Source organism: Callionymus lyra, chromosome 12, assembly GCF_982586985.1.
Source record: "Callionymus lyra chromosome 12, fCalLyr1.hap1.1, whole genome shotgun sequence".
Taxonomy (NCBI): domain Eukaryota; kingdom Metazoa; phylum Chordata; class Actinopteri; order Syngnathiformes; family Callionymidae; genus Callionymus; species Callionymus lyra.
Window position 1 is genome coordinate 27,752,310 of NC_141829.1, and position 24,236 is coordinate 27,776,545.

Here is a 24,236-nt window from a genome sequence, read left to right on the forward strand (position 1 = left end):
TAAGGGATGAAGTGGGACTGTCTGGGTCTGTGTTAGAATGGTTCTCATCTTACCTTTCTGGGCGCAGTTTTAGTGTATCTGCCAATCAAATGAGGTCTGAATTGGCAGATCTGTTGTGTGGAGTCCCTCAAGGTTCTGTTCTGGGTCCTTTATTGTTTTTGCTGTACTTGATTCCCCTCGGTAAAATCATTCAGAGATTTCCAGATGTTTCTTATCACATTTTTGCTGATGACATCCAGCTCTACTGCTCTTTTGACCCAACTGAGCCCCAAAGGCTGAACAGCTTATTCAATTGTTTGCTAGAAATCGAACAATGGCTGAGTGAAAACACTTTACAGCTAAATGTTGACAAAACTGAAACACTGGTGATTGCTCCTGATGATAAGATTCCAGGGTTGAGTCAGTACTTGGGTGACTTAGGTCAGTCTGTCAAACTGAGCCTGAGAAACCTGGGTGTTGTATTTGATAAAGACATGTCTCTTGTTCGACACTGCAGAAAACTGACCAGAAACTGTTTCCTTCAACTGAGAAAAATCTCTAAACTTAGGAAAATGTTGTCGGAACATGATCTGGAGCTTGTAATCCATGCGTTTGTTTCTTCTCGTCTGGACTATTGTAACAGTTTGTTTTCATGTCTTAACAAGAAGGAGCTGTCTCGTCTGCAGTTGATTCAGAACTCTGCAGCGAGAACTCACATTTCTCCGATCCTTAAAACTCTTCACTGGCTTCCAGTTTCTTTCAGGATCAACTTTAAAATTCTGGTTCTTACTTTCAGAGATATTCATGGTCAGGCCCCTCCTTACATCACTGATCTGATCCAGCCTTACACCCCAGCTCGGGCTCTGAGGTCTGTGGATCAGAATCTACTTATGGTTCCACGCACACGGCTCAGGACCAGAGGAGAGAAATCTTTTCAGGCTGTTGCTCCTAAGCTTTGGAACGATCTTCCTCTCTCTTTGCGCTTGATGGAGTTTACTGACTCCTTTAAGAAACACCTTAAGACGTTTCTATTTGTTCAGGCTTTTCCTTGAATTTCTCGAACTCCTGTGTTGTTCTCAGTATTATCTTGATCTTTAAAGTATGTACTTTTTTGAGTATTGTTTTGATTGTCTAAGTGCTTTGTGACCCTGGTCTCGAAAAGCGCTATATAAATAAATATTACTTACTTACTTACTTACTTACTGTCCATCCTCCAAACACATGCCAACAGAACTATTGCACAGGATAAATGCGTCTTACAAACAAAAGGATTACACACACACCATAATATTTAACCATATCACATTCAGCATGGATAGTCCCATTTTATGATCTAATGGTAGAAATATGTTTATTATTTATTGAAGTCCCTAATGTAGATGTGAAAAAGGGTAATCCAAGTGTCAGTATAGTGTGACTACAATAACCTAAATGCGGAAGTTCACCACCACAATTATCTGCTTGTAGATTTGATCTATCATACTAAAGGTATCTGTTATTAATATGAATTGTGTTTTTATAAAAATGTGTTATATTCTTTCCTTTGTGAAATTGAAAAACATTTCATATATCTATGGCATTTGTTTTTTAATAGTTTCTGATACCTTACTATATCATTCTCAGACAAAGTATGTCACTAGAAGATTTTACTAAAAATTTTCTAAAAATCAAAACCCCTGAAGAGGTATTAATGCTTTGTTTGTTGTAAGTGGATTCTGATCTCACTGTATCTAATTAAATAAATGTAGCATATCTGAACATACCATATTCATTTCATTGTAACGTTGGTTCATATTTTTTCCGGATTAACCCCCTTAATTGAGGATTTTATTAGGAACATGTTTTTTTGAGGACAGGGATTGGATATTCGGATTAAAATAAAAAACAAATACTAAAAGATTATATTGATGGATTTTAATTTAACTTAATGTTACGTGTTCATTTTTTTTGGAATGTAGCCAGCAGCCACTAAACTATTCATACTCCTACTTATGACTATCTCACAACCATCATGAAACACAAAGAATATTATTTTTTAATTACCTCTGGTGTGAATTTCCCTCTTGACTGGTGAGGAAACATAAAAGTTGCTGTATGAGATCACGACTCCAAAAGTCAAAACCACTGACTTCTTAAAACCAGGTCTTAACTGCTTTAATTGGTCAGTGTTCCAGCCAATAATCTTAATTGGTTAGATCTGATTATTTTTAACTTTTGAAACGATCAAGACTAGTTTTGGGGCAAAATAATTACATATATTTGGTTTTTTTATGTCAGTATACCTTCATGTTAAAATTGTGGCAACACAGTTGAATCCATCAACAAGAGATTCTATTTACAGCATATTGTAGATGTTTAATATTTCGTTGAAATTCTAAATAAGTAACAGTTTATATTGCTTCGGATATTTCCTCATTTAATAAACAGACTTACACAGCTATGCAGAAATCATCATCAAAATTTGATCTTCAATACTGTTTCTTCTTTTTCGTTTTTCAGTCTGTTACAGGACTATTCTTGATCAGGTACTCTGCCTGTGAAGACAAATAGGTCAAATGTGAACTCATCTCTTAAACTACTTTCTATTTAATGGCTTCTGTGTGAGCAAATTTTACCAGGAAGTCCACTGAATCCACAGGTTGGATGAAAGCACACTCGATCAACCCTTTAGCCAACGTTGGCATCACGTGACGTATTAGGTAATCCTTCAATTGGAAATATTCTGCCTCCAGGAATTCTTCCTCATGTTGTTTGACGGTCCTCAAGGATGTAGTCTGACACACACACACACACACACACACACACACACACACACACACACACACACACACACACACACACACACACACACACACACACACACACACACACACACACACACACACACACACACAGATTAATCTTTTTTATAAAAAGATGCCAGACCATTTAAAGTTTTCAACACAAAATCCACCCACAGAAGAGTCTGAAAAAGTATTTTTCTATCTATAGGACTAGTTCAACTTATGGTTGCCATAACAGATAATACAAATGTAGATATTCAATGCAATTCCCTTTAATTTAAACCTTTCATTCAAGACACATTAAGTGAGACTATATTCTTTTAGGATCAACTTTAAAATTCTGGTTCTTATTTTCAGATCTATTCATGGTCAGGCTCCTCCTTACATCACTGATCTGATCCAGCCTTACACCCCAGCTCGGGCTCTGAGGTCTGTGGATCAGAATCTACTGATGGTTCCTCGCACACGGTTCAGGACCAGAGGAGAGAAATCTTTTCAGGCTGTTGCTCCTAAGCTTTTGGAACGATCTTCCTCTCTCTTTGCGCTTAAAGGAGTCTACTGACTCCTTTAAGAAACATCTTAAGACGTTTCTATTTGTTCGGGCTTTTCCTTGATTTTCTGGAACTCCTGTTGTGTTATCAGTTTTATCTTGATCTTTAAAATATATACTTTATTGAATATTGTTTTGATTGTTTAAGCGCTTTGTGACCCTGGTCTGGAAAAGCACTATACAAATAAAAATGACTTTCTTACTTACTTACTATATAGGAGAAAAGAATAATAGGTCCCAGCAAATCAACAATGAGTAAATCAAAGTGTGAGAGTGGCAAGGAAAAACTTCCCTTAAACAGGCAGAAACCAAAAACAGAACCGGCCTCGGTGTTGATGGAAGGTGGCGACGGAGCCAATATGCGGTAGAATGTAGACTCATCAAATACACATCCAGTGTATAGTTGTAGTCAGAACACAAGCTGCAGAATTCAGAATGAGCTAAAGAGACTTTTGAGAGTCTACTGACCGATTTTTAGGATACACAAAGACCCTTTACAAAAAGGATGAAACACACACACAAACACACACAAAAAGGGTGAAACAAAAACGTACAGAAAAAAAACGAGACTGGCAGGTGCTTTTTGAATAGTGATTTGAATGTCTGGAGTGAGTCGGAGTTCCTGATACGTTTGAGGAAGTGAGTTCAAGCGTTTGGGGGCGGCAGCTGAGAAGGCTCGGTCTCCCAGGGTTCAGCGCTTTGTCGTCAGGAAAGTGAGGAAGTTAGCATAGGAGGATCTAAGGTGGCGGGTGGAACAGTTGAAGTGGAGGAGGTTAGTGAAATATGAGGCGGCCAGATTACTGAGGGACCTGTAGGTGATCAGGAGAACCTTGTTTTGTATGTAATAGGTGTAATAGGTAGCCAGTTTTATATAAATTAAGATGTTGGAACTTCATTTTTAGAAACTCTGTTTGTCTATCAATATATAATTTTATTAATCCCTTTGGAAAATTCCTTTAAATACAAATTAGTCTTCTTTAGGTTAATTAGTCTTCATTTTTGTTGTTTGATTTCCTGTAAGCGACAGTGTCTCGCAGTGTCTCTCTCCCTCGGAGCTGAGCAATCGTTTCTCTTTTTTGTAGGCAGTGCACAGCCATATATCTTAGCAGTAAGTTCTCCTCCAGCAATTCCTGAGCAGCCGGGAAACCAGGGTCGGTGGGTGACTGTTCGTGGGAGGAATAGTTCCAGGCCAAAGCCAACGGAGCATCACCAACCCCTAAGCGTTTTCTGTTTATAGGCGATTCGATACTTCGAAAGGTTAAACTAGCGAAGCCAGCGACGGTAGTCTGTATTCCTGGGGCCAGAGCGGGCGACATTGAATCAAATTTAAAGCTGATGGCTAAAGCTGAATATAAATACAGTAAGAAAATTATTGATGTTGCCAGCATTGACATCCGATTACGCCGTTCGGAGGTCACCAAGATAAATTTTCAGTCGGTGAGTGCATACGCGAAAAAAATGTCGACCTGCTTAGTGTTCTCTGGACCCCTACCCAACATGGCCAATGATGATATGTTTAGTCACTATTCATCATTTAATCGCTCGCTGTCGATGTGTTGCCCCGCAAATGGTGTCGACTTTGTTAACAACTGGAAGACTTTATGGGGAAAACATGGTCTGATTAGGAGCACAGACAAGGAGGCAGAACAGTATAAGAGTTGTTGTAAAATCCAATTCAAATAAATACTTCCACTACTATTGTGCAGGACAGGAGGATTAAGTGTGGATTGTTGAGTATCCAATCCCTGTCCTCAAAAGCTGCACTAATTAATTAACTTATCAGATAAAACCTTTGACTTATTCTGCTTAACCGAAACCTGGCTGTCTATAGATGATTACTTATCTTTAAATGAATCAACACCACCCAGCCACACTAACTTAAATGCCCCTCGACGCTCTGGTTGAGGAGGTGGAGTCGAAACGATCATCAACTCATGTCTGTCAACCTTTACTAGACCACAATCTGATTTCAGCTCTTTTGAAAGTATTATACTTAGCATATCTAATACAACCTTGAGATCAAGTCAGTCACTTATCTTTGCTGGACTCTATCGTCCTCCTGGACAATATTCTGAATTCTTGTCTGAGTTCCCGGAGTTCCGTACCAGTTGTTGGTGACTTTAACATCCATGTGGATATGGTCCATGATAGCTTGGCTAACAGGTTTAACTCTATCCTGGAGTCATTTGGCTTCTCTCAGTATGTACATGAACTGACTCACTCTTTTAAGCACACATTAGATCTTGTCCTAGCATACGGACTTGAAATTAAAAATGTTATTGTCTCTCCTTAGAATTCAGTTCTTTTTGACCTTCAATTAATAACCTTTGATTTTATCTTAAATATCCCAAGTCTACAGAACAGGAGCACTCTCAAAAGATGTCTGTGTGAAAGAGCCATAACCAAGTTTATGGAAAAAATTCCCTCAATGCTTAGTAAAATGCCTAGCCTCAGTGTGTCTCTAAAAGTGAAACTCTACATAACACACTTGACTTAATTGCACCACTAACTCATAAGTCTGTTAACAGAAGTATTCTTGCTCCCTGGTATACTCAGAAAACACATAAATGAAAACAGGATTCTAGACGACTAGAGAAGAAATGGCGTTCATCAAAAAATAATGAATTCTACCTGGACTGGCAAGATAAGTTAAAAATATACAAGGCAGCTCTTCGGAAAGCCAAAGACAGCTATTACTCATCACTTATAAAAGCAAATAAGAATAACCCCAAGTTCTTATTTAGCACTGTAGCCAGGCTGACACAGAGTCATCAGTCCATTGAGCAGTCCATCCCTCCTCATCTCAGTAGCAGTGATTTCATGAACTTTTCTAATGAAAAAATCGTAACTATTAGAAGAAAGATTCAAAACTACTAGATTCTTCTAATACAACCGTTGCAGCTTCACAGGACACAGACACTAAAACTGATATATATTTTGACTCCTTTTTACCAGTGAGTCCTCGACAACTGTACCTGATTGTTTCCTCCTCAAAGTCCACAACATGTCTTCTGGATCCTATTCCCAGATGGCTTCTTAAAAAAGTGTTCCCCTTACTTAGCACTTTCATACTTGCCATTATTAACTTGTCAATGACATCAGGCAATGTGCCTCAGATTTTTAAAGTTGCAGTAATTAAACCTCTGCTCAAAAAACTCTTGATCCAGAGGTTCTCACTAACTATAGGCCTATCTCTAATCATGTATTCATTTAAAAAATTCTGGAGAAAGTGGTAACAAGTCAGCTCTGTGATTATCTCCATGACAATAATCAATTTGAGGTGTTTCAGTCTGGTTTTAGGGAACACCACAGCACAGAGACCGACCAGGTAAAAGTAAGTACCAACCTGCTAATGGCTTCTGATCAGGGCCATGTTTCAGTTCCTGTTCTTCTAGATCTCCGTGCTGCATGTGACACTTTTGTCCACCAAATTCTTCTACAGAGGTTAGAAAACCATATAGGCATACGTGGAGGCATTAACTGCTCTAAACTGGATTACATCCTACCTGTGCACTATGTTCATGTCAACCACCTCTCATCAAAACACTCTAAGGTCAGCTATGGTGTCCCACAAGGTTCTGTTCTTCAATCCTATTCACAATCTATATGCTCCCACTAGGGGACTTGATCAGAAGAAACTCTATAAACTTTCAATGTTATGCTGATGACACCCAACTCTACTTGTCAATGAAGCCAGATGAAAGAAATTAGCTAACACAACTACAGTCCTGTATTACAGATATCAAGTCCTGGATGACCAAAAACTTCCTTTTACTGAACTCGGAAAAAAATGAGGTTCTACTAGTTGGTCCGCAACATCTCAGACAATCATTAACTAATGACTTAGCTTTACATAATGGACTTGCCCCTGCTACTAGCACCACTGTAAAGAATCTGGGTGTCTGCTTTGACGAAGAGTTAAAGATCATTTAACTCGCACATAAAACAAATCATACGGACTGCCTACTTCCACCTTCGTAAAATTTAAAAAATCAGGCTCTAAAGGAAGGATCCTTTAGATGCTGCTGAGAAGCTCATCCATGCTTTTGTTAACTCCAGGTTGGACTATTGTAACTCTCTTCTGTCAGGATGTTCTAAGAAGTCTCTCAGAACTCTTCAGTTTATTCAGAACTCTGCAGCTCGTGTCCTGACTAAGACTAAGAGGCGCAAGCACATTTAAAATATAAAGCCTTACATGGCCTAGCACCAACATACATTAAAGATCTAATCCAAAAGTATCAACCCTCTAGGACCTTACGATCCCTAAACTCAGATATATTAGTTATACCACAAATCTCTAAATGTAGATTTTGAGCCAGAGCTTTCAGTTTTGAAGCCCCTGTGCTGTGGAACCAACTACCGGTTTCAGTCTAGAGGGCAGACACCCTTTGTATGTTTAAAAACAATCTTTAAACCTTACTTTTTGATAATACCTAAAATTTGGACTGACTTGGGCTTTGCCTGAATTTGCCCTTTCTGTTTATCTTAGCTGCTATAGGCTTAGAATGCTGGAGAAGTTTTAGACACCAAGCTCTGTATAGCCTTCTTTTCTGCATTTCATTCATCACCTGTGCAGTTTAAACCCACACTTTTTATTTCTCTCCCGGAGTCCCAGTTCTCCACCTCCAGAGCTGCTGCTTATCCAGGATCTGAATCACGTCATTCTTTCTTACCCGGGAGGCTGTCAACATTGAATCTGGTTCTGCTAGAGGTTTCTGCCTTCTAAAAGGATGTTTTCCTTCGCAAACGCCACAATGTGATTTACTCATTGTTGAATTGCTGGGATCTATTTTTTCTTTCTCAACTTTAGTCTTACTTCAACTGTAAAGTGTCTTGAGATTTAATTGAATTCAGACAGAGGATGAAGACATGCTGGAGCGGTAAAAAAGCATAGGTTTTAGGCACCTTTTCTGAGCCTTCCGTCTCCGGCTTGTATTTGACCTCCTTGGGCATTACTGATATGAAGGCCTCTCTCCAGGAAGGAGGAAGCAAACACTTTTTCAATGTGTGGTTAAATTAGTTTGTAAGAAAAGGAAGTAACTGCATCGATTACCCAATTTCCCCAAGGAGATCTCCAGTGGTAATAAAGTCAATCGACCCGTTCCCAGTAGCATGTCCCAGGCTATATCTTTTGCCCCATCCTCTGAGCTTTCTACACAAGTTTGTGTCTCTGTTGGCCCTTAGGGTAGTGAAACGCTAAAGGTCCATGTTAGCGTCCGGTATCAGTCACTTTTCCATCGATAGATAAATAAGCCACTCTCTCTATAAATCTGCTTGTTGTTGTGCAGACAGCTTGTAAATCTTTTTAGGAGCAGATTAACGTTTCCCATTGTGATCGTGGGGATAAATCGTTTAAATCAGGTCCATTTGTCTATTAGCTTAGCCATTAGTTTAGCACCAGCTTTAAATCTTTAGTATCGCTTCCATCGGAATGTTGTTTCTCTATACAGCCATATCTATTGCCTTTAAGAAAAATATTCCCTCTCTTGAATAAACGTTTCAATTTTTAAAGTGTCCATCTTATTTATTTATAATAATTAAATTTAGAAGTAAAGATGTGGTTCTGCGAAGCCTAGGGAGAGCCTAATGTTTTCTACAGCACATTTGATGATGGTTTTGAGAGTATCAACTACAATTTCATGACTCTGTCAAACTTGCTGGTCAACAACAATAAAGCTCAATTGAGATTGTTTTCACCCACCCTCTGCTCCCAGTTTGATGCCCTCTGGAAGTTATTCCCAGCCTCCATTTGGCCTTCATCTGCTCTCTGTTGACTCTCTTCCCTCTTTTTCTCCTCAGTCTTCTCAAACTTCTCTCCCTCCACTTCCTGGGTGTTGAGGTCATAATTTCCTGGCTCCCCCACTACTTTACTGCCACTGTTGATTTCTAGACAGACAGAAGGAAACCGAGTAAGACAGTCAATGATATTGTCCCCCATCAGAGTGAATCCTTTTATTATTATTATATTTCTCCTCCATATACACATGCCACACAACATTCTGACTCTAGTGGAGAGTTGTTCTACAGTAGATTTGGCGGAAACCAATACTCACAGAAAGTCTGAAAAATAATTAAATAATGTCAAAATGTAACAGTGTGCTGTTGTTAAGTGTCTGTGAAACAATATTTATTGTTAAAAAAAATAAAAATATATTTCTGTGTCTCCATAAACTACAATGAATTACATATGGATGTAGACAGTAACAATGCTTGGTTGTCATTGTCAGCTGTCATGAAACACACACCTCCATTCTGCTCCATATCTTCCTTTAAGTCATTTATAAGCTTTTTATCCACCAGTGCAGCATCATCATCTGATTCAGCATTTTGCACCACATCCTCCTGCAAAGGTACAGTCTCATGTTAACAGCATTGACACGTTCCTTCTTTTGGAGCTGATTTAGTCATTGTATACAAATGTGAAAACTTCACTTCAGTTATCAGAACACTACTTTAAGTTTGGGTTTTTTAGATGGGGAACATACTCTGTGTTTCCCAGTTTGTACTGATCATTCTATAACTTACCTTTTTATGCAATTTTGTATTTTATTAAGGAAAGAAATACAAATGTATGAATACTCATCAATTCAAGAACTTACAGAAAGCACATTACTGCTCGTTCATGAATTAGGAAACTATGCAGGAATCCTGTTCATGGACTACAGCTCTGCCTTTAACACCATCCTCACCTCTCTGCTCCAAGACAGGCTCTACAAGCTTAATGTGTCTCAAATTTAGGAGGTACAGCCCCACCATCGACCCTCACCCTGGCAGACTCCACCACCGTACATCGTGGACTCCTTCCATTTCCTAGGCAACACCATCACTGAGGACCTCAAGTGGGAGCAAACGTTCAGCTCCCTCATCAAGAAGGCCCAGCAGAGGATGTTCCTACAGCAGTGGCATGCCAGCAAGAATAGACTGCGGCGTATCATGCATGCTGCTAAGAAGGTGATCGGCTACAAGACAGGGACAGGCTCACATCTGATCCTTCTTGTCATGGTAACATCATTTTTACACCTCTCCCCTTGGGCAGGAGACTACGGTTAACTGCCCAAGTTTTTTCAAAGTGTTTTCCCTTTGCAATAAATCTGTGTCTAATTGCCAACTTTCCACACTTTCAAGTTTAAATCCGCACTATGTAAATTGTGAAATATTGGTGGCACCCTTCACTGATAATGGCAACAACAATAATTCTGATTCTGATTTTACCTTTTTTTTTGCATTTTAAAGCATGTATTTTAGCTTTATATTGTTTTTGTTTGTTAAAGCGCTTTGTGACCCTGGTCTAGAAAGGCGCTTTACAAATAACCTTTACATTACTTACTTACTTTACTTTTTTGTGCAAGGTGTTTAATGCAGTGAGGTGGGTGGGACACGGTTTATTGCTAGCCTATTTAACTTGTGTCTATCTTAACTCATCTCACAATCAAATGTAAAAAGGGTCAGCCAAATGATTACATTTCATGTGCTACATACAAACTGAAAAATTTGATTCATGACCAGCCCTCCAAGAGCCTCAGAGTTGGTCTCTGTAACTGTAACCTGATGTAGCCCGTATTATTCAGAGATCTGTTTGTGAATTCCACTAGTAGAATACAGAGATGAACACTGACTTGCACTTACCAGAAACTGTCGGGTCTGTCGATACTCCTCCACAACAAACTCTATGTTCTTCACCAGACCAGAGCTGCACGACCACTGTGCACTGTTGAACGAATCTCTGAGCTCAACAGCTTCCATACGCAAGTTGACCTGTAGGGAGTCAATTTCCATCATCTGCAGAAAGAGTATGAAATCATGCCATTAAAATTGACTGTTCAAACCAGTACAAAAGAGAGAGAGAAATAGGGAGAGATAATTTTGAACTGCCGGGGATCTCTTCGGACCCTAGATATAGATAATAGACTTTAAAGTCACGATTTGGGCATCTGAGTAGTACATTGTTGTTGAGTTGCCTTTCAGCGCAAAGCTTATGATGGAGAGAGTATAACTTAATGATTTTAAGTAGTTTACAGTACAGTGGCAAAACTGAATACGGAAGTACTTAAAATGTTAACAATATTAAACTATGTAAGTTGGATTCAGGCAGTACCGCAGTCCACAGGAATTCTGTTTCACTCTGCCCCCGAGCTCTCTCTGTGTTTGGTGGTTAAAGCGTGCAAAGCAATTTGAGCCAGGTGAACTATGCAGTGTAGTTCACCTCTTAAGGACATCCGAACAGACATATAATATTCATATTTTCTATACATTTTATATTAGGACGTCAAAATTATTTGAATTTAATTGAATTTTTATTAGGTCAATGAAAAATAGTCTGCTATATATTATTTGTAACCTCTGGTTGAACAGCATACAGAAAAGATTTGCATACACTTGTTAATGTAACATTTCGTAATCTAATTGGCCCGAGCCTAAGAAGTGGGGCTTTTATTAATTTAATTAACTGAGCTTTTTTATCAATGATGACAAATGATTGAAGACCCTGATGTACGTACGACACCAAAATATACCCCTAACCAGGGAAACATCACTCCGGCAATTTAAATAAGTCACCTTTATAAAATTAACTAAGACTATATTTATCTATGCCTCTTCAGATTTTGATGCAAATCTCCCCAGGAAGAACCATTTGACCAAAACAATGATAAAATATAACAAGTAGTATGTACAGTCAAGTCTTGGTGCAGGTAAATGTCCTCAAAGGGCTTTTGAGTGATGCGCCCAGGTCCAAGTACAGATGCAACCGCCTGTTACAGAGAACAAATACAGGAAAGGTTACACTTCTAGATCCCTAATATTAATCACAAATTATAGGGTCTGTGACAAATATTGAAGTCTTCCTATCCAAGATTCAGCAAGTCCTTCATCATGACAATGTTTTGTATTTATTACTTTATAAAGTTCTCCCTCGTCTAAAATTTTGAGAAACGACAGGTTACTTGAGGGAAGGCACTTAAATCAACACATTAGTTGCCCTTTAAATGAAATACTATGACATTTTGTTTTCTACGTGTTACTGTTCCTTTAAGCCAATGACAGGTAATGAAGGAGAAATTGTTGATGTTGTTGTGCTCTTATTAGGCAAGGTTATGTAAGTAAGTAAGTAAGTAATTTATGTTTATAGAGCGCTTTACCAGACCAGGGTCACAAAGCTCTTAAACAATCAAAACAATACTCAATAAAATATATAATTAAAAGATCAAGATAAAACCGAGAACAACACAGGAGTTCCAGAAAATAAAGGAAAAGCCTGCACGAATAAAAATGTATTAAGATGTTTCTTGAAGGAGTCAGTAGACTCGATCAAACGCAGAGGGAGAGGAAGATCGTTCCAAAGCTTAAGAGCAACAGCCTGGAAGGATTTCTCTCCTCTGGTCCTGATCCTTGTGCGAGGAACCATCAGTAGATTCTGATCCACAGAACTCAGAGCCCGAGCTGGGGTGTAAGGCTGGATCTTCTGCTAGAGCTTTTAAGGTGACAGGGGCAAGGAATTTTGATATTTTTGATTTGCTGAGAACGGTTTTCCTATTCTCTTATAAAGGGTATTTTAAACTATTAAATGTGAAATAACTCAAATGACACGAAAATAAAGTGGAATTTATTCAAATTAGAACATTAAGCTGTTCTTTTCTGATATGTAAGCTGAACTAATGACAACGCATTAAATAGTCAAATGGACTTTCATTGTGGTGCATCTCTATATACTTACAAGTTCATATGAAATTTGTATATAATATGTATTCATAGTTCCAACATAGTGTCACAGACCATATAAGGAAGTTTTTGAAGACATGACTTTATCATATTCAGAATGCAAAAACCTTCAGAATCTGTTCCATTGTGTTGTTGGCAGAGTCCACAGCAAGCAAATAATACTTATGGTGTGGATAAACAATTAGGTTATGGATCACACTGAAAGACAAAAATCGGTCACACCAGTGGTAAAGAACTGTTCATTGTGAAATAGTAACAGTCATATTTCTTACCCTGCCAGAGCATTAATGTGGATCGTGGGCACTATGTTTTTTCCTTCACCAAAGACAGGGATTACTTTTGCTCCTTGCCATGACACCTAACGTTAAAATAAGATGCAACTAGTAAGAAATGACGAACTTGACATACATTTTCTTTAAAAAAAATTACACTTATCATTAAATTAAAAATCATTAAATCTCCACCTATTTCAATAGTCACTTGAAATGATTATGAGTGACATTAAAAAACTTGAACACTGACCTTGAAGAACATATGGAAGATCTGTTCTCCCATCCCGTATTGAAGACCAGATGCCACAACATAGGTTGAAAACATGATTTTATTCTAAAAGAGAATAAAAAGCATCAGTTTCATTTATAATAAAAGAACAATCAAGAATATTTTCCTTGCCGTTTTGCCCAATTTCAACACTTTCTTCTCCAGATGAATGTGTTTCGTAAAGTTAGGATGTGCTCTTCTTGTCCGGAAATTGGCATCAGTAAAAGGAAGGTCCTCATTCTCCTGTTAAAGTAAAAGAGACAACTCAATTTCTATGATAAAATGTGATTTGAAAAGGATTCACTGAAGTAAAACAATCTGTCTGTTTTATTATGTAAATGAATGGTTAGATTCTTCACATTTTCTGAATCCAGTCATGTTGACAACATGTCAGATTAGGGGGTCTAGTTTTTTTGGCAAAGCAAATCTTCCCAGACGCAAGCTTCCCGTCTCCCTCCACATGCATCCCCCTTTTCATGTATCTCTTCTGAAGCCAGTCATCAACAGCCACCTCGGACTCCGACCCCAATGGGCCACCAACACCTTCACTCATCATTGAAGACCTTACTGCATTTCTAGATCTGTGAAATCCTGGACAGTCAGTCTGTCATTCATCGTGGGTCCTCTCCTTATCCAGGACTGTCCAAGACTTGCACAAGAAGTACCCTGATAGACTAATAATGGCACCTGAAGGTGCATCTTATTTAAAAAACAATATTATGTGCTTTGCATGCCATCAAGCATGAAAAAACAGGACTTTCAGTTACTATGCTTAGTTGATTGGGTAGTAGAGAATATTTTCCAAAAATTGCACAAGCCTTTATCCAAGTGAGTTATAAATACAATTTCTAAAAAATTCCCCTGTGGAAGCAATAAAGGAAATTAAATCTATGCACATTTAGAAACTTGGTACTTTTTATAGTAATATCCTGAAGCCACACTTACATGTCTGTCTGAGTTGCTATTAGCCCAGGTCATCACCGTAGAGATGAGAATATACATCTTTGGTTTGACAAAGGCAGCCATGTTGTGATGAAGAGCTACAACCAAATTATTTGACAAGAGCATTATTTTCTTTCTTTTTTTTTTTTTTTTTCAGTTCTTTTTTTGTTCAACTTTATAAAAACTTCAGTCAAATCAAAACTGAATAGGTCAACATTTTTGACTTTGCATGACAAAGTCATTCTCACCTCTAAGAGCCCAGGAAGCGTCATCAACCTCTTGGCAATGCTGAGTGATATTGTAGATGATGATGTCACTTTTCATCAGATTATCAAGAAGTTGCTCCCTGCTCAGTTGCTGCACAAATATACATTTGAAAATAAATGATGAGTACCTTTTTGACAAGGTTCCCTTTTTGACAAAGACTGTTACTTACATAGTACTGCTCCTTCACCCATGTGTTGTCCCCTAACTGGTCACTCACAGTACCAGCAACGTGGTAAGTTTCTGCTGCATCATTGGAAAAACATAGGCTCTCATCATCATCTGTTTCTTCTTTGTTGTTCTTTTCCTCTTCTTCTCCACCATAGTCAGAATTATCTCTCATCACAAGCCCGGAAAGAAACTAGATCAAACGGAGTGATCAAAGACATGGCAGAAAAATATTAAACTACATTCACACATACAACACAAACAAGTTTGATTGCATTTAATTGTGCATAGAGTCAATAAAATTTAGAAAAAATCTTTTGATCTCTACTGTTAACACAATATTGTTTTTACAATCCGCGCTTTCTACAGTTGCAGGTAAATCATTGATTTTGTGACCAGCTGGCCAACCCATTAAACATATTTGAATACTTCAGTGATGGATCCAGCACATCACAAACTATTCAAAAATAACTAAAATTCCAAAAGAAAACATAGCAGTGTATTACTAATAATAACACACTCTTTAGACCAGGGGGTCCACATTTTACTCTGTGGTCCAGTTTAAAGCTAGCATTATATTCAAGGACCAACCTTTGGCTAAAAACAGTAGAAATTAAATGCAGTAAGTCTCTCATCATGACAATGTTTTAAAGTAATTACTTTACAGTACTTCCCTTTCTGAAATCTAGAAAAATTAGAGGTTACAAGAGCTGCCCATTATGATGTAATAATAGCTTCACTCCTCCTGATGCCCCGCTTTGTTTATACAATGAGTCCCAAGGAGGTGGAGACTTCTGGGATTGATAATGCCAGTGATGCATGATCAATCGGAGCAGAGTGGGTGTGGTTATGGCAAATGAGATTGAATCTCCAGAAAAAATGTTTTCAGTGGGCAGGGCTTAGGCACATTTTCCTACGTAAATATTTTAATTAAAATAGAGTTTTGTCAAAACAGACACATACTGATGAGTACAATAGAGCTCCAAGATCAATTCAGCACATGAATTGCCCTTTAAGAGATGTGTTTTACTGATTTTTCCATGACTACTTCTTGACTGAATCATAAAGTGTAACTGGCCAATGTTGCATTGGAGAACATCTGATCTATTTTCAAAAGTATTAATCAATAATAACTGAAATATAAATAATTTACTGTCTGTGCGGCCCGACCGAGGGTTGGTGACCACTGATCTGTACTATAGCTTGCTCACGTACATCACTGTTCTGGTACTTCATTGAAGGTCTTGTGTTTATTGCATTATAAGCATGTTCATACCATATTATAATGCATGCGTAAGGCTTAATGACATTTGACATGACAGGCTTAATGTTAATGGTGAAAGCACAAAATATCAGAATTTATTCTGGCTCCTAACCCCAGCTCATTTAGGCATTCATCTTCATAGAACTCTAGTTAAGGGACCGTCCTCCAATAGATGGATAGTGAAAAAGTCTTGAGTTCTTTTGATATGTCTTTATAACTCCTTAACTTTAAGTCATATTGTCATGATATTTATGTGACTAATGAAGGACCTCCATATTATGTTACTACACTCATTACCTTTTTAAATTCACCTTTGAAATCTTTAAAATGATTATTTTCATGAAATGTTTCATAAACATTTTATAATAACTTTGTAATTACAACTCTGATGGTCACTTATGAAAGACCTTCATATCATGTTACTACACCCATTACTTTTTCAATTTCGACTTTCATTTCTTTTGAATCTAAAAGGAAACTGTTCAGCCACCTCTGAAGGGGACGAAGCGACAACAGTCCTTAAGGGACCACGGTCGCGTCAGCCGTCAGTTTGCCTAGGAGTTGTAGAAACTCCACGTAATGCAACCACCTGTCCCCCCGAAAGAGGGGAAGGAGGCAGAGGATGTCATCCACCGGCTGTGGCGACGGACAGACCTTCGTCCAGATATGGCAGGATCTTCATGCTCTGTGACTGCAGGGGCGAAAGGTCTGCAATAACACACCTGGTGAATACCTGGGGGAAAGGGAGAGGCAGATCGGGAGCACTGAACTAGAAATGTGAACCCCAGAAAGTGTCTGTGGTGTGGTGCTATGGGAACATGAAAGTAAGCATCCTTCAGGTCTATTGATGTAAACCACTGCCCTCTGGCAACCATGCGCAGAACCTCTGCAGGGCTGAGCATATGGAATTTCCGGACCTTCAGGAACCTGTTGAGTCCCCTCAAGTCAAGGATAGGGTAGAGTCAGCCATCTTTATTTGTTACTAGAAAGTAAGTCGAGTAGACCCCCCTGGTTGTAACACGGGATCTACAAGCTCGATTGCACATTTGTCCAGGAGGATGGACAACTCCTGGTTAAGGCCTTGGGCTTTTGCCGGGTCGTCAAAGGCTGAGGGCCAGCATCGGAGCTGAAGTTTGTACCCGTGGGTCAAGGTGGCGAGCACCCAAGGGTCCCTGGTGGAAGCAGCCCAATAGCTGAGCTTCTGCTGGGAAAAACAGCTGTCAGCCGGGTCCCCTGGCCTCAAGAGGCTTTGGGGTTACAGCAGATAGCATGTGAGGCCTGATGTTTCCCAGAGGGCAGCCACTTAGGGGCTGGAAAAAAATCAGTGCCACCTGCTGAGCAGGCTGTGGACGTGGGCGCTGAGACCTGAGGTAGCCACTGGGGTAAGCCTGTAGATGAGAGCGACGCCCGGGGCTACTGAAGAACCCCTGCCAGGAGGAGGCACAGTCCTGCAAAGCCCGGACAACTGCTGTCGAGTCTGTCTGGCTTGGACTGTGCGCTCAAGTGCCTCTAGTTCTGCAGGTCCAAACAGCTCCCTCAGTTCCACTGGAACACTGCGGAGGGTTCTCCTGCACGCAGTGAGCCTGGCTGAGAGTGGACATCAACCACCCCAGCGCTCTAGACATCAGTGCGAATGCGTGCAGGGAAGCATCACGGAAATTATGGACAGGAGCATCTAGTGAAGCCTCTTGTAGAGATGCTGATAAAGCAAGCATCAAGTGGGACATAGAATTGCCTGTGCGTCCCATGCGTGCCGCTGCGTCATAGGCTTTGGAGAGCAGATGATCTGTTACCCGACACTAGGGACGAGGACACCTCACAACCGGTCTCAGAGCCTCATCAAGTGAAACAATTAGCGCAGCTATTGTCGGCTCAATCGCTGGTATGCGGCCCAAGCCAAACTGGGGAGCATCCTGCATGGCTGCCAGGGTCCGGCCATCTGATGTTGCATGAGAGAGGGCTCTAGAGTCCCTCCAGCATGCATGCAACCACCCTCAAATATTCATCAGATGGAGGCACAGTAAAGTTGGTGGGAGGCTACACAATGTGGCACCACATCCTCTCCATATTCAGCGAACTCAGTGGCTGACGTTGCCATGGAGATTACATCTTCCTTCGGCTCAAATATGGCTGCCGAAGGAGTAGGATCACGATAACCCTCAGACCCATGATGCAAAACATAAAGTAAACAATTGAAAGGACATTAAATTAGAAATTGAAAAAATAAATAAAAATAAATAATCAACAAAATGAAATAAATCATCTACAAAATGAAATAATCAAATATTAAACTGTTTATCAACAAAAAACAAAGAACAAAGTTAAGGCACAGGTACTGCAAGCGGAGGTAAGAGTGATGGTGGGCAGGGAGGGAGTTGGGTCTCCTGATGCCTGGTGGAAGAAGCTGTCCTTTAACCTGCTGGTTCTGGCCTGAAGAATGTGCAGTCTCCTCCTTGATGGCAGCAGGCTGAAGAGGCTGTGGGATGGGTGAGTGGGGTCACCAGCAATCCTGATGTCCTTAGTGGTGATGATGTGGTGATGATGTTATAAATGTCCAGGGGGCAGACACCAATGATCCTCTCAGCTGCTCTCAGGATGCGCTGCAGTTTCTTGCGGCAGGACACCGTACCACACGGTGATGCAGCTTGACAAAAGTTCTCGATGATGTTAGCAACAGCACTGTGAGCGAGAGCACTGCCTTCACTAGCAAAGGGTAGGTGCTATGCTACACATAAAAACTGGGACAACTGAGAAGGCATCAATCAATGTAAACAATAGTATGCCGGCCAAAAACGCAGACAAAAGGTGTCAAACTAAGGCGAACAGAGCTTTGTGTTGCATACACAAATTAACTAATATGTACCCAAGTCGGGAGTGGGAGCACACACACTGCCTTCACCAACAAAGTACAACGAGAGGCGGATACACAATGGTGCACCGCAGGGCCGGGTCTGGGCAGGGGCAAGAGGGGGCCTGGCCCCCTCAAATAAATGTTGTGCCCCCTCAAACTAAATCCCCCAAAACATATTAAATTTCATATATTTTTTATTATCTCATGCTTCTCTCCTCCACTCCACTTCTTAATGTCTTAATGTCTTGCTTGCCCCCTCAAATATAAAATATATCAAGTTGTTTCTCATGTCATGTTTCTCACCTCCGCTCCATCTCCCCTTTTCGCTCTGCTCAGTGTATCGGCCTGCTGCCGGTTCACTGTGAGGTATAGCTGTCTGCCCAACTTACAATCACCCTTTAGTATGCAAATGAGCTAGTGTCAGGTTTCTAATAGCAGCTTGCAGCAGTAAACTGAAGCAAAGGAGCTCTGTTAAATTCGGTCATAGTGTTTTGTGTAGTGACATACTTAATTGCTAATAACATAATAAAAACAATAGTTCATATTTTTCTTGAAAATCTTTATTTGCTCAGTCAACAACAACAACCAAAACCACATAACCAAATTCTTGTAGTAGCTAAGCTGTAGCCTATTCTCCTAGATCAGGGTGTGTGGGCCCACAGTCCCTGTCATGTGTCACAGCACGGGGAGAGAGCACTGTCCGCTCCCTGCCACAGACTGAGCACAAATGATCTGTGCGTGCAGACCCCTAAAGAAAGCCCCGCCCCCACCCAACTTCTGCAATCTGGCTGCTATTTTACAATCCCATCTTCACTTTTCCACTCCTGTAAAACTTTCAGCAGACTTGTCCTAACCTTGTGTATCTCATTCTCCTCAGGGACTCAGCCTTGTAAACAAGTGACATACAACACTAGTGTAGAGATTGCTTGCATTCCATTCTGCTGATCATTCTGAGGTTACATATACAATGCATCCGTTTTTCAGAGCTTTTAAAAAACATACTCCTCCTGCCCCTACCAATGGAGATCATGGTGGCAATGCTCTAGCTAGCACCTCAGCAGCTAGCGCTGCACCTACCCCTACCAGTGTTGTAGCTAGCAGCGCATCAGCTAACGTTAGTAGTGGTTCTGCTGCCTGCATCACTCCAGCAGTAGCTAGCATAACACCAGCAAGCACTACTTTTACTCTACCTCCTCCTTTCCCAGCTGTTCTTACAGTTAACCCCAAACTTCCCATTTTACCCAGTGACTTAACCACCATTGCACCATCTCAGCTATTATTAAGTAGCTACCCAAAACGTGCATTTAGCAAAAAACTGAGGTCGTTCAATCCTGCCTGGTACAGCACACGACCATGGCTTGAATACTCTGCTGAACGGGATGCATGTTTCTGCTTTCCCTGTCGCAAATACAGTACTGTGAATGAGAGGGATGTTGTGTTCACTCTGACTGGTTTCAACAACTGGAAAGTTGCACTGGAAAGTGACAAAGAGCTGCAGAGGCATGTGTCCTCCCACAACCATGTGCATGCTTCTACTCTCTGGGCTGAGCACCAGAAGAGAGAGGCTAGTGGGGGAAATGTTGACACATTATTGGTTGGCAAGACACAGGTAGAGAAAAACCGGTACTATGTTAAGAGTGTGGGCAACGCTGTGAAGTTCCTCTGTGTCAATGAGTTGAGTCTACGTGGAACAACGGAACACAGGCGTGATGCTGCTGGTCATGATGATGATGATATTGCTTCTGGGCTTTTTCTTAAGTTAATGGAATATACCCTTGAGAAAGATAAAAAACTAGCCAGCATCGCCAAGGGTATCCCAAGGAATGCATCATATACATCAAATCACATACAAAATGAAATTATTGACACACTGGCAAACATGGTGCTCGGAGAGATAAAAAAAATAAATGAAAATGCTGATGCTGTGGGTTTTTGCCCCAAGAGTGATGGGAGCAGGGACAGGTGTAATGTCGAAAACCTGTCAGTTATGATTAGGTTTGTCAGTGCTTCCCTACCCGAGGAGCATCTCATTGGGTTGCTTGACCTCGACCAACTAGATGCACAGTACATAACCTCTGAGATCCTGAAGTGCCTCTCTGATGCTGGTTACAGTGCTGACAACATTCTGAGCCAGTGTTATGATGGAGCTTCAGTGATGAGTGGGGTGAGAGGAGGTGTTCAAGCTCTGCTCCAACAGAAGCTGGGAAAGTATATACCCTACATTCACTGCTACAACCACCAACTGCACCTGGTAGTTGGGCATGCCATGCAGAGCGAACAATGTAATAAAATATTTTTTGATCCGTCTTCTTCCTTGTACAACTTTTTTCAGCACCACTACATCACTAGAAAATATGATGCTCCTAATCTTAGGAGGCTAATTCAAATCCGATGGACTAGCCACTATGAGGTGACACGTTGCATTACTGAGAATGAAGATCAAATAATCACTGTTCTGTCTGAGGTGGCAACGGATGATGATGCTGCAGTGGATCTGTGCACTGAAGCATCAGGCCTGCTCTGCCAGATTAAGAGGCAGCACTTCTTTAAAATTGGCAAGTTTCTGGTGCAAGTGCTTGGTCTACTGAAACCAGCAAATCCCATACTACAGTCTCAGTCTGTGGATATGTGCAGAGCCTCAAACGAGGTTGGTACAGCACTGGATTCTTTGAGGGCCATGAGGGATCACAGCGATGAGTTGTGACTCAGCTGCCAACGTTGTTTGTTTTTTCTAGGCTAATAGCCTTTGTTTTATTTCTTTAATTTTTATTTAAAAAACTAAACAAAAACATCCTCCTAAGGGTGTTATAAAATAAAAAAATACAAAAAAATACAAAAAAAATACAAAAACATCCTCCTGAGGGATTGCCACCTTATCGTGGTCAGGAGGTTTAGTAAGGCAAGCGGTCATAATGGTAACCGCTAATGCATGTAGTGAAGATATAATCTATCCGGGGTCATCAGGGGTCACAGGTGACTTTGTTGGTATAAACACTCGACCAGCATATGCACAAGATGGATACATTCAGTGCTTGAAGCACCGCCTCTGGCGGTCAATAACAATGAAATAGAACTATAATTTCAAGCAATATTTCATAAAAATGTTGTAATAACTTCATATTTACAACTCTGATGGTCACCAACATCATGTTACTTGAAGGGCCTTCATATCATGTTACTACACTGGTTACCTTTTCAAAATTTCCACTAAACATTTTGTAATAGATAGATAAAGAAACTTTATTGATCCCTTTTGGGGTCTCCTTTAGGAAATTGTTTTCCAGCATACAGAAAGAGAGCCGATAGATTAATAAAACCATAACAAGAACAAGGTGCAATAAAAAGAAAGTGCAAGATGACAAAATCTAAATATAAAGACAAAGAACATAGATCTAAGAAAAAAAAACACAAAGATTAAAGATACAAAGATAGACTTAGAATATAATCATCTTTTCAATCCACTGCCCCCAAACTCAGAATTATACAATCTAATAGCCCGAGGAATGAATGAGTCCCTGAGTCTATTAGAGCTCCATCTGGGGAGGAGCATTCGTGCACTCCTTCTGCTTCTCTGCTCACTGATGATGGTGTTCAGAGGATGACTGTCATTATCCACGATGGACAGTATTTTGTCCAGAGATCTCCTCTTTGCAACCGTCACCAGTGAGTCCAGCTTCATTCATGCCAACCCTCGTGATCAACCTGTCCAACCTGTTGACACTTCTCCTGTTTTTGGTGACAATGTAATACAAAGGTATTACAAAATGTATAGGAAAAATTGCATGAGAAGATTTCTATAAAAGATTTTAGAGACGATTTTTATAAAAACTAATTAGTTTAGTAACATGATATGAAGGTCCTCCATTAGTGACATAAATGTGGTGATCATCAGAGTTGTAATTAAAAAGTAATTATAAAATGTTTATGAAAATTGGCATTAAAATATTGATTAAAAGATTTAAAAGTAATGAGTGTAGTAACATGATATGAAGGGACTCCATAAGTGACATACATTTTGTGACCATCGGAGTTATAATTACAAAGTTATCACAAAACGTTTACGAGAAATGGCATGAAGATATTGATTTCCAAGATTTCAAAGAGAAATTTGAAAAAGTAGGGAGTGTAGTAATATGATATGAAGGTACTCTATAAGTGACATTGATTTGGTGGCCATCGAAGTTGTAATGACGAAGTTATTACACAATGTTCAGGAAAAATTGCAAGTAAATATTGATATAAAAGAATTTAGAGGAAGATTTTAGAAACATATGAGTTTAATAAATGATATAGATGATTGTTGAAAGTGACCTAAATGTGTTGCCCATCAGAGTTGTAACTAGTAGGAGTTATTACAAAATGGGTGATGAATATTGCATGAAAGTATTTCAAATAACTAACAGAAATACACTAAAATGTTAAACGATTGGAGTGACGATATATGAAGGTTAGTTATTTGTGAAATAATTACGTTTGAAACAATTGTTCTAGGTAAAATCAGTCAAGATTTTTCAATATTAATTTTTTTTCATTGTAAGTAATATTGTAGACGCTCCCTAATTTGATGTCGCGGCCGTGGAGGCTCTTTGACACTATTTTTGGTGTTTACGTGAGATCAACACATTTTTCAATACGGTGCAATAACGGTCTTTGTTATTTTCTATTACTCTAATACAAATGTATTAGAGCGCAAAGATCGAATCTGTCAATACCGAACCAACTTAACTTAAGTACCCAACTTTCACGTTGCTTGGTAGCATGCCATGTAAAATGTGATATCTGGCTTCATCGATACTTTTTTGTAAAAAACATACTGAAAATAATATAATATTTTACCCTAAAAAGCTGCCAAAATAAAGGTCGTAATTATTTTACCTTAGAGATGTATTTAGATGAATAGGAATCCACATTGTTTATGAATACTCGTTTTTGTGAATTCCGTTCGTTCCTCATCGTGTTTTTCGAATTGTTTGAATCTTGTTGTCCTGGAAACGAAGAGAACGTTCACAGTGCACAGGCGCAGATTCAATTTTATTTACAAAATGTGGTTCTCATTATTTTTGTGCAATAAAATATAAGCGACAAGATGTAAACCGTTACTCAATTGATATCAAAATAACTCACCTTCTTTTTAACAGGTGTGTTGAATGTTTAGTGTTACAAAGAAATTGATATACG

The 24,236-nt window shown here is 39.6% G+C and overlaps 1 protein-coding gene across 2 annotated transcripts; it reads right to left on the reverse strand.

Annotated features, from left to right (window-relative positions):
• Nucleotides 1-2,319: 2,319 nt before the first annotated feature.
• On the reverse strand, nt 2,320-24,016 carry LOC148068845 (adenylate kinase 7-like). Of its 2 annotated transcripts, none has more exons than XM_087804191.1 (14): nt 23,934-24,016; nt 14,948-15,136; nt 14,760-14,868; nt 14,515-14,609; nt 13,702-13,812; nt 13,552-13,635; nt 13,302-13,387; nt 13,137-13,227; nt 11,985-12,062; nt 10,939-11,091; nt 9,558-9,654; nt 9,014-9,198; nt 2,595-2,753; nt 2,320-2,513 (listed from the first exon to the last, which is right to left on the reverse strand). In XM_087804191.1, the coding sequence occupies exons 1-14, from the start codon at nt 24,009-24,011 to the stop codon at nt 2,475-2,477; spliced, it is 1,554 nt and encodes a 517-aa protein (XP_087660317.1). In that variant the 5' UTR covers nt 24,012-24,016; the 3' UTR covers nt 2,320-2,474. The 2 variants fall into 2 exon arrangements, with proteins under 2 accessions (XP_087660317.1, XP_087660318.1); XM_087804192.1 differs by having other exon boundaries at nt 14,948-15,021; nt 23,934-23,990.
• Nucleotides 24,017-24,236: the final 220 nt, after the last annotated feature.

Excerpts from the sequence above, each read along its gene's own strand:
- LOC148068845 (XM_087804191.1), bottom strand. The coding sequence starts at position 24,011 with ATGAGGAACGAACGGAATTCACAAAAACGAGTATTCATAAACAATGTG. Across the intron at positions 12,063-13,136 it reads CAATGGAACAGATTCTGAAG|GCGGTTGCATCTGTACTTGG; the intron begins GTTTTTGCATTC and ends TCTCTGTAACAG. Across the intron at positions 9,199-9,557 it reads AGATATGGAGCAGAATGGAG|AAATCAACAGTGGCAGTAAA; the intron begins GTGTGTGTTTCA and ends CTGTCTGTCTAG.